We start from the raw sequence: 12,687 nt of genomic DNA, 5'->3' as shown, positions 1-12,687 counted from the left end.
GACAGACGGACGGACAGACAGACATGGCTTAATCGATTTCTTTTTTCATCCTGATCATTTATGTATACATTTGTCTATATCTATCTCGATTCGTTTTGGCTGTTACAAACAACCGTTATGTGAACAAAATTAATATACCCTTGTGCACAAGTGCGCTCGGGTATAAAAAATAATAATCGGAAAATGTCAGATTTTTTGTTATTTAAAATTAATTTTAAAGACATGCGAATTAAACTTTGGCCCTTATTATGAGCTGCATTCGATTTTCGATCTTCGCTGGCTATCGAAGATCGAAGATCGAAAGTGAAATTCGTATTATGAGCTATACAAGNTAATTAGAACAAATTTACATAAATATGTATAAGCACACTATTTAGTTTGCTCGATTTGTAAACAAAGCTTCTCAGCGGTGAAAAATATACTATTGTGAACAACCTAAACGAGCGAAATTCACAATAGCGCTATTCTTCATCGAATGAGTGCCATAATACCAAATGAAAATTCGTTCGCTCAGCACTTTCGACCACAGTCGAAAATCGAATGCAACTCATACTAGGGGCCTTTGTGACAGATTTCGGGATCCACGAGATCAGCGGTGCAATTGTGAAAAACTTTGGGACTTAAAAATTTGATTTTCGGGATGGGTGGGATCGGGATTGAAATTTTTGTCCCGTGCCTATCTCTAGTATGTATGTATATAACAATAAATACACAAATCTTTCTAATGTACCTGCGTGTCTGTATTCTTACATACATACATACATATACTTCACTTTTTTTATGTTTTCTTTCGCATTATCTGATATAAATTTACACGATAAGACAACTACTTATTTAAGAATTTAATTTTGAATTATGATTTTTGCCACGCATTTTTTTCTTTCTTATGAACTTCACCTTGGTGTTATTTGAGCTTATCAGTTGTCGTTAAATAAATTCAATTTACACATTTCAAGGTCTTTGCGCATGGAGTGCATTAGCAACATTAACTTGTGCGCTTCTAATCGGCCAATATAAAACATATAGTGCCTATCATAACTATACGACAATCACACGAATAACTGCTTGCTGAATGCCTCAACTTGATGGCTTAAAAAAAATAGAAGCAAAATTTAAGAAAGCCTTCTTACAAATCCCCAACAACTCTTATGTATAAGTGCAAGCCACCGACAATTGCATGAAATTTGAATAAATGCAAGTAGAATGAAAATTTTCCCGAATCNAAATTTACACGATAAGACAACTACTTATTTAAGAATTTAATTTTGAATTATGATTTTTGCAACGCATTTATTTCTTTCTTATGAACTTCACCTTGGTGTTAATTGAGCTTATCAGTTGTCGTTAAATAAATTCAATTTACACATTTCAAGGTCTTTGCGCATGGAGTGCATTAGCAACATTAACTTGTGCGCTTCTAATCGGCCAATATAAAACATATAGTGCCTATCATAACTATACGACAATCACACGAATAACTGCTTGCTGAATGCCTCAACTTGATGGCTTAAAAAAAATAGAAGCAAAATTTAAGAAAGCCTTCTTACAAATCCCCAACAACTCTTATGTATAAGTGCAAGCCACCGACAATTGCATGAAATTTGAATAAATGCAAGTAGAATGAAAATTTTCCCGAATCAGGCACTTTCACTAATCAACACTTTTATTACAATAAATAGCTAGCGGCAGCAAATGAATTCGCCAGTCTCTTTTATGCATTTCCGCAAATATGTATTTTGTAATAGCATAAATTACCATAAAAAGGCTGAAAAATGGCAAGCAACTGGTGAATGTCGTATGAAATACAAATATGGACAGCGAAGAGCACAAAATACTCGTGATGCGCTTTTATGCAGTCGGTAGCTTTAAGTTCCAATCAGATGATTGTATGTATATACATACATACATATGTATACATATGTATATTAGACTGTACCAGAAAAAAACTTCGCCATGCACTTTTTAAGTCCAAGGTATTTTTGCAAGACAATTGCAATTAATGGTACATCTAAATTTTTATATGAGCATTTCTGTCGGTTGTGTTATTTGCTTACCTAATTCCTCATATCTTCTATATTTACAGTTGGATCTTAAAGTCTGATATATCGATATTTTTTTGTTCCAAAAGTTCATTGATTTCAAGTACCCCGCTCTAGTACTTACCTACCAGATCTCAGTTCTTATTAAAGCTCACCAAAAATCAGTAAGCTTTTGCTAAGGAAGTAGAGATATTTAAACAAATTTTAGTAGAACTACATATTAAAAAAATTGATTTGCCAAATCACCGAAGTATCACCGAAAATAGTAAAAAGTGGCCCATAGCTTGGGCCAAAAAACTTTTTTTTGTATTTGCATTATCTATACGGTGAGCATATTTATGAGAGCCGAATACGGGACAGAAAATAATTTAGCAAAGTTTTTCCACACACTTCCACAAATTTGCAGGAGAATTTTCTCGAGATTTTTACCCCGTAAAATTTGTTAAAAAAAAAAATCGTTAAATTTTAGTGCAATTTTAATTTACCACTAAATGAGCCAAATGAGCAGCACTTTCCACACGCACTTTATTATACTCAATTTTAATGAGTTATAAAACTGCAAACCAAAGTTTTTTCTGAAGATTCTAATTAAAAAGTTTGAAATTTTGGCGAAACATTGCAGAATTAATTTTTATAGTTTTTGAACAAAGTTGCACATTTGGTATTATATGGTTAAACTGAGTTTAAATTGAACAGCTGGCTGACATTTGATTGGCTGATCTTAGTTTAAACCAACCATCTCGGGTTTAAACCACGGCCGTGCACTAAAAAACTGACCCTTAGACTGAGGGGTGGGTGTACAGCGAATTTTTTTGTTTGCTTGTTCGGCGATACGGCCTAATGTACATACATATTTACATATGTGCCTAATCATGACACTTTTCGTTCGTCAAAGATCAGTCAGACTTTGTTTTATTACCTTGTTTTATTAGTGCAAGTCAGTGATCGTGGCGTGACGAGTGCGGAGGTATTAGTAGACGTTGTTTAGCGTGCGTTTGTAAATGTATTTGTTAAGCTGCGTTTGAGGCGTCAATGCGGAAAGTAGTATTTGAAAGTTTTAAGACAGACATGGAAGCCTGTTTATATTCGCAAAATTGTATGCACATGTATGTACATATGTATGTATACATTCACCTGTATGTGAATTCATAGTATCTATGTACTACGTAACAGTTCCAGGCGGCTAGCTATTGTAAGATGAGTGCTTTTGTCGGTGCTCAGGTGACACAAACGTTTAATTGACTATTTTTGTTTAGTTAAATGTGAAGTTTTGTAAACAAAATCGATAACACCGTGCGACAAAAACGAAAAAATTTTCAAATATAATCGACAATCGTTAAATTTTTATTTTTTCGATAAAAAAAAATCGTAATGTCTATTATTTTTTGAAAATTTTTAACTATTATAATGAGGAATGCATTTTATTGATTGTTTTAAATCCTTTATGATTAAAAAAATTTAATCTTGTGATTTTTATTATAATATAATTTTTTTTTTCAAAAATAAATATCGGAAATATTCAAGGATATTAAAAAGAGATTTTCAATACTTATAAGTTCTCTTAAACCAAAAAATTTAACCTTTTACTATTCAACTGAATTTTCTCATTCATTCGTTACCCATACTGCTAAGGTGGCAACTCTTGGCCGGAGACTAATCTTAAGGCTGCCTTTCGCAACCTCATATTTTGACAACAAAATAAAATTTTCGATTTACTGATGATAAAATGGGCCAAAAACAGACGGATAATCGATTTAACAGCATATGTTCGCGTCTGAAGAACCATTCTGAGCTAAATCCATCTATAGCCCGCTTTGACGACAAATGCCATTAAATTTGACATAGTGTTAAGTTATTCTGGTAGCGTAGACCCGACAGTTGTGGGAACTCTAACCACTCTGCTTCAACATGTTCACTTAACCGCTTTGCGTTCATTTTTTTTTACTAGTCCCATAGCAGATGGGTGAATTTCTGCACTGTAGATTTTGCAAACATTAAAATGCAGGTATTTGTAGGCAATAGGATCTTTCTTGCTGAGTGTACGCACCGATGTGTATCCGATACTCAATGCGGTTTTCCTTAATAGCTCCATTAGAGCGTGTAATTAGCAAAACCAAAAATAAGCTTTGCAGTCAAAGTATCAAATGCCTAGCAATTACAGAGCAATGCAATTCAAATGTACGTCGGTTGAAATGCACGTACGTGTGCAGTAAGTAGACATTTTTAAGAGATAAAGGCTTATAAATAGGTTAGAACTCCAGTTACGGAATTGTACTCTTAGAGTACTTACATACTCTCCACAAACGATTTTTTCAATGCACTATAACTGCTAAAGATATTTCAAAAAATATATATGTATGTATGTACATAAATGTTTACTAGTAAACCCACATAGCGTTAAAAAGCCAAAAACTGAACTGAATTTAACTTTTTAAGCCGGTGGCAACCCACTTCAAAACCCTAAGAACTATTCTAAATGTTAGATAGACAGACATCTAATCCATGTGTCTAATTTAATCATAGTCCGTCGACGCCCCCTCTAAGTTAAGAGAGGCCTCGAATGGTGTCGGTTTGGCATTCCAAAAAATTTATACATTATCCTATGGTATCATACATAAATAATGAATTATGTTGAATTTCATTTTTCCAACCCTCCTAAATATATTTCAGAAATAAAGTATTTTCAATCCCATTTCGATTGATACTCATCTTTTAATAATTCATTTAACATTTTAAATAATTTGAATTTATCCTTTTAAGCAGCTGGCAACCCTCTTTAAAGACCTACAAAATATCTTTCGTTTGACACCCATATTTTAGTATTTCGCATAACTTATGCAACAGTTAACCAAATTCGACTTCAAAAGTAATTTCAAATTAAAAAGCTCTTCAATCTCTTTCGCCTGGCGTTATGATAAATATTTCAATTAACTGATTAAGTTAAATTCGATTTTTTGAACACGTGGCAACCCTCCTAAATATTGTTCAGAAATAAAGTCTTTACAAACCTATTTCCATTCAAACAAATATTTGAAAAATTCATTTAACTTATTAAATATTTCGAATTTCACTTTTTTACCGGTGGCAAATATATCAAAAATATTCTAAATGTTCAAACTAACGATTTCTTAACACTTATTCGTTGCACACTCATATATTACAATTTATATATAGTAGTATTATGTATAGTTTAATTAAATTCGACTTTTGAAACAGGCGGCAACCCTCTTCAAATTGTACTTAAACTAAATCCTTCTCAAACTCTTTCGCCTGGCACCCATAATGTGATGCATATTTAAATTACCTGATTGCCTTAATTCAAGTTGAATTTGATTTTATAAGAAGGTGGCAACCCTCCTGCATAGAGTTAAAAAATAAGGCCCTTACAAAACCATTTCGACTCATACCCATGTTGTAAAAATTGATTTAACTTTTTTAAAAATATGAATGTAAAACCCGAACGAACGGGTGGATCTGTTGGGGTTGATTATAAAATAATTTCAATTAAATTTTTAAACAGGTGGCAACTCTACAAAAAAATAAAACCGGTTTGCAACTCTACAGGTCAAGCGCTTTATTTTGACACCTATATATATTATAAGGTGTTCACACGTTTGAAAAATGTTACTTATTAATTAAAATGAATTTGAAATTCAAACTACATACATAAATGGAAAGTATGTTCCTAACGGCATATGCCATGGGCTATTTATAAAATTCTAATCTCATTTTAGAAACTGCTGGCATGCCTCTTATTTACTTTTTTCTCTCGGCTTACTGCGCCTCTTCGTGCAATTTGAAAATATTTATTTTTAAATTTCAATTAAAATCGCATGTTCAATTTGTCAATCATTTCATTACTAGCAAATGGAAAGAGAAGAAACAAAAACAAGTAATTTTTAATCGTCTGAGACTTTTCTTAAATACGAATTGAACTAACGCCGCATGCAATGTGCGCTTACAAATTCAAAACTTCAACACGAACATCTCAAGCCATTCACTTGATCAGTGCGATCAACACTAACCATTGGCTGTGTTTGTGAAAAAAAACCCGTATTTATTCAATTGCCTGTATTTGAATTGTGGAATGCGTGCATTCATAGCACTAGCTTCCGATTGTTTTTACTTAAGTGCATTCGCAATCGTTCGCGCGATGCCTCTACAAAAGTTCAAGTTCATGTGTGCAAGCTGGGTACGAAGTTTGTAAACTTACTTTTGTGTTTACTTTTCTCCGCACTGCATTTAATGGCTTTGAAATGATACTTTGTAAATTACAATAAAAAAACAAACAACGAAACAAGGCAAGCTCGTTTAGCTTTATTGGTAAATGGAATTAATTACATTATTTACGGTATTTATGCATTTTTTATGAAATAACGAATCTGGTAATAAAATCGGGAAATTAATTAATGTTTTTAAAAATTATACATGACTTAAAAAAAACATTTTCCTTATTGAAAATAAGCTTAATACGTAGGTGGGTTGTACGCTTGAGAAGAGTGGCAGCCAAGCGGATTTTGTGTTACAATATTTTACTGTAAAATTTACACTGTATTAAATTGTGCACGGAAAACTTTTGCGCAGTTATGCAAGTAAATTACTAAGTAGTAAGCGATTAGCATATATAAACGATTGGCTAATAAAGAGTTGAATTTCTGCCAATATTCGGAGTTTAAGGAGAGAAAGCAGTAAAGCGGATTATCTTTTAAAAATGTTTTAATGTATTAAATGAATGTAGTATGCAGAAGTATGCAGGGTGGTCAAAAAAAAAAAAGTAAAATTGGGTGGTCAAAAAAAAAAAAAGTAAAATTGGAATTTTAATGCTCTCACCCCCTACAATTATTCTATATTGAAAAAAATATACACCTGCTTTTTAATTTTGAAATCAAAAAATATTTAAAGGTCGCTCAAAACTTTTTAAAACTACAGTTTTTGTATTGGTCCCCCACTGCATTTTGTCCCATATAAAATACATGGAAAACTTTGAGCACCTTGAGCGATATCTGAATATTTTTTGATTTCAAAATAAAAAATAGGGGTATATTTTTTCGATATAGAACAATCCTGGGGGTGAGAGCATAAAAATTCCGAGTTTACTTTTTCACATGCATTTTTGGATCACTCTAATGCACATGCATATTTTTTGGCGCACTTAAGTGAAATACGCTTAAAAGGAAAATCGCTCACAAAATGTCTCAAAAATAAATAAATATGTAAATAAATCACTGAAATTAAGCTTTGAAGTGATTTATGCAGTTAAAGGGGGCAGTAATTAAGCGGATTTTAGTTTAATTTGTTACACGGTTGTTTCCGTTTTCTATTTATTATATCAGCCGCGCGCTTATTTATTTATTACCTTTTTTGACGCATTTGACGCACTACACTAGCCGCATGCGTCAACTTAACCAGTTATGAAACGCATGCCATCTATTAAAGTCGTTGTAAGAGTCCACAAGTTGTAGTTAAGCGCAAGTTCAGCAGTCAATCGAATTTGTTAACCCACTGCCGCTTGGTGACAATTGTGACAGCAAACCAATTAGAGGCTAGGTACATATGTCGACATACAAATGTATAAACATAGCTACGTAGATACGTAATTTTCCACGCGTGGCATATGCAAATACATAAATTGTCTGCCCACTGTTTCGCTTAACGATCGTAGCACAGCGCATTGATGCCGTCATCAGCTGCTGGCAGTCACTCTGCATCATCACTCTCCGAATAGCATTGACTTGCTAAGCCGCGCTCTGAACCGAGTTTGGCTACTACAGCCTCGTGCACGCCACTTTTTGCGCCACTCAGCGATTTTTCTTTCTTTTTCTTTTTTGATACAGCTAAATATGTGCAAATGCCGCATTACATATTCATATTCATATTTCAAATTTTCAATGAACTTGCGCGCTGATTGCATTATCAGCATAATCGTACGTCGACGTTATGTGAATGCTTGAAATCGGTTCGTACATGGCTGGGAAACGAAGTGGTAGGGAGATGGGGTAAAACGTGCTGTAAATAGCTTTGAACGAGCGCTCAAGTGCCACTCTCTGGGCGTACTGTCGCACTTGACTCAATCAAATGTTTGGTAAACATTCAATTACTGCAATGGGCGGTTTAAACGTTCTCCGATTGTTACTCGTACTGTGTGAGAATGAAAACAAACAAAAAATAATTTATGGAAATCGATGATTTATTCATCGGGATTCCCTGGCATTACACAGCAATGTCGGATGGCTAATGTGACTCGTCAGGAGATGATTAACCTTAATCATACCAGTTTGGGTGTACATATGTATTTTCTTGTTCTTAAATCTGTTTGAATGCGCCCTAAAGACATTTGATCGCCAAGTGACTCATCTGAGCAACAGCACTAATATGCACACATCATTTGTGTTTTGTAATCACCATCGCATGAGTCCGGTTGAAACAAAGTCACACCCTCTTGGAGGCATCGCTGTTGCAAAGTTATGACGTTGAAGTTGCAATCATTGATCGTACAGGACTCAGGAACATTCTGGAAGCCTAAAGCTGACTGCACTTCAACACAGAATCTAACTCAAACACCAACGTTACTAAAATTGTATACAATATTACTAAATGTACATAGTAGAACTGTAGTAGAAAAGTAGCAGAAATGGAGAACATAAAAAGTTAGAGAAATTGGCGTAGAAACTAAATGTATGTATATAAATTAGTACAAAAGTAGTTGGAAGAATAATACTAAAAATTATTAATACAACTCATAATGAACGCGAATTATAGTGCTAAAAATTAAAAAAAGGATCAATAATGAAGTAATAGTATTAAAAATGGAAAATTGTGCTACAGGAATGGAACTATGAAGGAAATTTAGGACTACAGAACTAAAAATAAATAATAGTACTAAAAATCAAGAGAACCACTCATAACTAAAAGATGGTACTAAAATTATTGAATAGGACCGGGAATGAAGTATAGTGAATACGAGCAATAGCACTAAAAATGAAGAATAGTACTAAAATTACTTATTAAAAAGTAGTGACGACATTGTTCTAAAAATTTAAAAAGTTATATTTAAAATCGAAAAGCGAGTACTAAAATTAAAATTATTACAATTAGTATAATTTTAAGAATGGTAGACGAAAGACTCGTAGACAAAAATTTTACTAAAAACGAAAAACCTTGTGTGAAAAATACAAATGATAGTATGTACTGAAATAAAGACTATTAAATCTAGTTTAATTTAACTATTAGTGTTTTAATAGTTAATAGCAATAGTTGCATAAATAGTACTTAGTACTAAAAATTTTAATTTTAATTTTAATATTACAAAGTAATTATAAGTATTTAGCAGTTAAAAGTAGTAATAGGATTTCTAGTAGATAGCAGTAGTAAAAAGAAATTTGGAAAAATGGATCCTAAATCAATTTGCTATTCTGACATATTTATGTACTATATAATGGTATAATCAATACTTATTAAGTTGACATACATACATACAATTTGGTTTTAAAAATTTTTCTTTGATTAAACGTAATCAGCTAATGTTAATGCACAAATATGTATATATGTATGTATGTAAATATGTGAATGTACATATGTCTGTATTTATGTATGCATATTGACATTGAAATTTGTCGCGAAGAACAATTTTATATACATACGTGCTTCTACAAAGAATCAGCAATCTCTACAGATATAAATACATACAGGGTGTTTCTAAAATCTGCACTTATTTTTTGAATTTAAGTGGCGAAAGGCATCTTATGTAGAAAGTTCTACTTTGCCGTATATACTAAGTTGGCGTGATATCCCCTAAGTATAGCATATTAGAGTTAAAAAAGAAAAATGCCACTCCCCACACCCCCCATAAAATTAAAATGCAGACTTTTTGTGACACCTTGTATAGTTTAAATAAGAAATCATTTCATCCAGCAACCGTCGTTCAACTTATTTTGCTATTTAGCAGCTTATCAGTTGTAAAATTTTATGACTGCTAGACGTGTTTTTAACGCTTACTTTAGGGCTAACGGCGTTGGACGAGAGGGCAAGGGGGTTGGAAGCGACAATGATGGGTACAATTCAATGACAATGACATCAAACGATGCAAGTGTAGCATTTTATGTACATAGCTTTTTTTGTCATTGTGCTGAGATTACATGCGGCGGGGGGGATTACGTGAATCGATGAGCGTGAGCCAAGAATTTTTGCACAGTGGGTTGACCGCTGAAATAATCTAATATATAGTACTTAATATGTATGTAAAAATGTACAACATACTTACATACATATATAGTATATAAGAATTTGCTATAAAAAACAATTCGATTAACAAATGACGCGCAGCTAGTCAGCGATAGATTTTGAAACATAGTAAAACAAATAAAAAAACATTAGTGTAATATTTCCCCCTTTTCATTCGAGTTCTAGCAAAACATGGTTTTTGTATTCAAACATATTGAATCAGGAGATATCTATAAATATTTTTACATATCTCTTTTTGCTACTACATTAATCTAATAATTTTGATACATCTCTTCTTTTTCTCAATTACAGAAATTGAATGGGCTTTTGGTTCGTTTCATCTCGGCCGATTCGAGCTTGCGTGATGTGCTCGCTGCTAAAATTCCAGCCGAACAGGAGCGTGTAAAGAACTTCAGGAAGCAATATGGTGCTACCAAAACGGGTGAAACCACCATCGATATGGTAAGTGAAAATAAGTACTAAATATTGCAACACGATGAAAAGAAATTCATTGGAGCAGAGTGCATAGAAATGACTAAGCTTAGAAAAAATTTAAAAAAAGGCGCTGAAGATGGCAGAACGCCGAAATCGATTTGTCTCCTAACCCAATGTGACAGGGTATGATGAACGATCGTGGCAAAGACACTAAAATTTTGAACACTGCAAAAGTAGAATTAAAAATTTAAAGGTCAATTATAGCAATAGCATTAGTGAAGCCCTTTTAGACGGTTTTTTGGGAAAATACTTATAAATTTGCTACACTTCAAATTTAACTCCCAATATAATATTTTTAAATATCGCAGACTGCTGAAGCTATAGCATTTTGCTGATATTGAAAAAATTTACCATAAATTAATCTTTTTTGCTGCTTATTTATAACTGCTAAAATAATAAATGTTTCTACTACTCACAAAAATGCTACAGGCTCATAAATTCTACATATGTACTTATGTATATATTTATGATTCAACTTTAAAAAATAGACTGTTCTTTTGCTAATAAACTGGTAAAATTTGTGTGAATGCACATATATAAATACAGGGTGTTATGAAGTGGAATATATTTAACTGGGCGTGTCCGTACAGCTTTATTTTAAATAACTCAAAAATTGTGTGTTGAAGCTAACCTAAAAAGTAAAAATTGAATAAAATACTAATTTTTATTTCTGACACAGATATGAATTTTATAAAATCCGTTTATCTCCTATATATACATATATAGAGTACGTGTGTATTAAGGAATAACTTCAAAAAAAAATAAAAAATATTTAAAAAATATAAAATGATATATGTATATCACCCATTAGCCCCCTCTTTTCAAAAAGGTGTACAAGATTTNCAAAAATAAAAAATATTTAAAAAATATAAAATGATATAACTATGTATATCACCCATTAGCCCCCTCTTTTCAAAAAGGTGTACAAGATTTCTAAATCGGGCACAGTCGGAAAATTACAACAAAAAAAAATTTTAAGAAGGGATTTGCTATTTTTTTTTGTATAAATGCCAGTGTTTTGAAACAAACGACATGAATTTTCATGAACAAGTTTTGTTGTTTAAATTCATAACTTAAGAACAGAAGATGGAATCAAAACTTCCTACAAGCGCTAGATATAATGTTATAAAGAATTAGTCGTTAAAATGCCAGCCAAAATGGTCCAGTAGATGTTAGGATATCGCGTATAAAAAGAAAAAAAAATCGGAGGAAACCGCCAGAGAAAAAATATACCGCATTTCGGCGCCTGTCCATCACTCCGACTTCTAACTGCTGTAACTTCTGAAGTACTGTGAATTTCGGAATGTCGAAGAGCTTAAAATATTCTAATGATGTTGTAGACTTTTAAGCGAAATAAATTTTGTTCGATTTTTTTTCAGGCTTTTTCAGGCTGGTGTAACCCCTTAAGGTATCAACATATATTAAGAAGTCCTACGATCTTGACTATTTTCCTACAGCGCATTACGTTAGTAAGCTTTCACAAAAACCTCACATCAACTGCTTGGTTTATTGAACCACTTTCTGTCAAATTATTTACCTCCGAGCCAAAGGACATAGGAACTATTGTTAAAATCAAACCGTATCGAGACAAATTCTATTAGTCTAGGAAATATTTTTTTCTACTTAGTCCCACTACCTATAGAAACGTGCTACATATATTAAGTTTTTTTATTTGAGTCTTTCTTCATAAATGGCTGATTGCTAGCCGAAAAAGTCCCCTAACAAAATATTTGTTGCAACTACTATTTGCCTATAAAAGTACAAATTATCACTCAAATATGTTAAAGATATACTATAACAAGTAAGAAAGTCTAAGTTCGGGCGGAGCCGAACATTAAATACCCGGCGCAAGTATTAAATATATGTTTTCCACCTTTCCGAAAGCTACCGCTACATGATAAGCCGGGGTGTATACATTTTAAGTAAATTAGCG

At 32.7% G+C, this 12,687-nt stretch overlaps 1 protein-coding gene across 2 annotated transcripts in view; it reads left to right on the top strand.

The window, feature by feature from the left end:
• kdn (citrate synthase) overlaps nt 1–12,687 on the top strand; it is a 35,473-nt gene that overhangs the window by 16,991 nt on the left and 5,795 nt on the right. For both annotated transcript variants that reach the window (XM_017611999.1, XM_017612000.1), the window contains exon 3: nt 10,572–10,721. In XM_017611999.1, the coding sequence (XP_017467488.1) occupies nt 10,572–10,721 (150 nt within the window). The remainder of the gene's footprint in view (nt 1–10,571; nt 10,722–12,687) is intronic.

Source organism: Rhagoletis zephyria, unplaced genomic scaffold (genome assembly GCF_001687245.7).
Source record: "Rhagoletis zephyria isolate East Lansing unplaced genomic scaffold, Rhagoletis_zephyria_1.1 Rzeph_scaffold_00490, whole genome shotgun sequence".
Classification (NCBI taxonomy): domain Eukaryota; kingdom Metazoa; phylum Arthropoda; class Insecta; order Diptera; family Tephritidae; genus Rhagoletis; species Rhagoletis zephyria.
The sequence above is the reverse complement of the archived record's forward strand: the minus strand, read 5'-3'. Positions and strand labels throughout refer to the sequence as shown.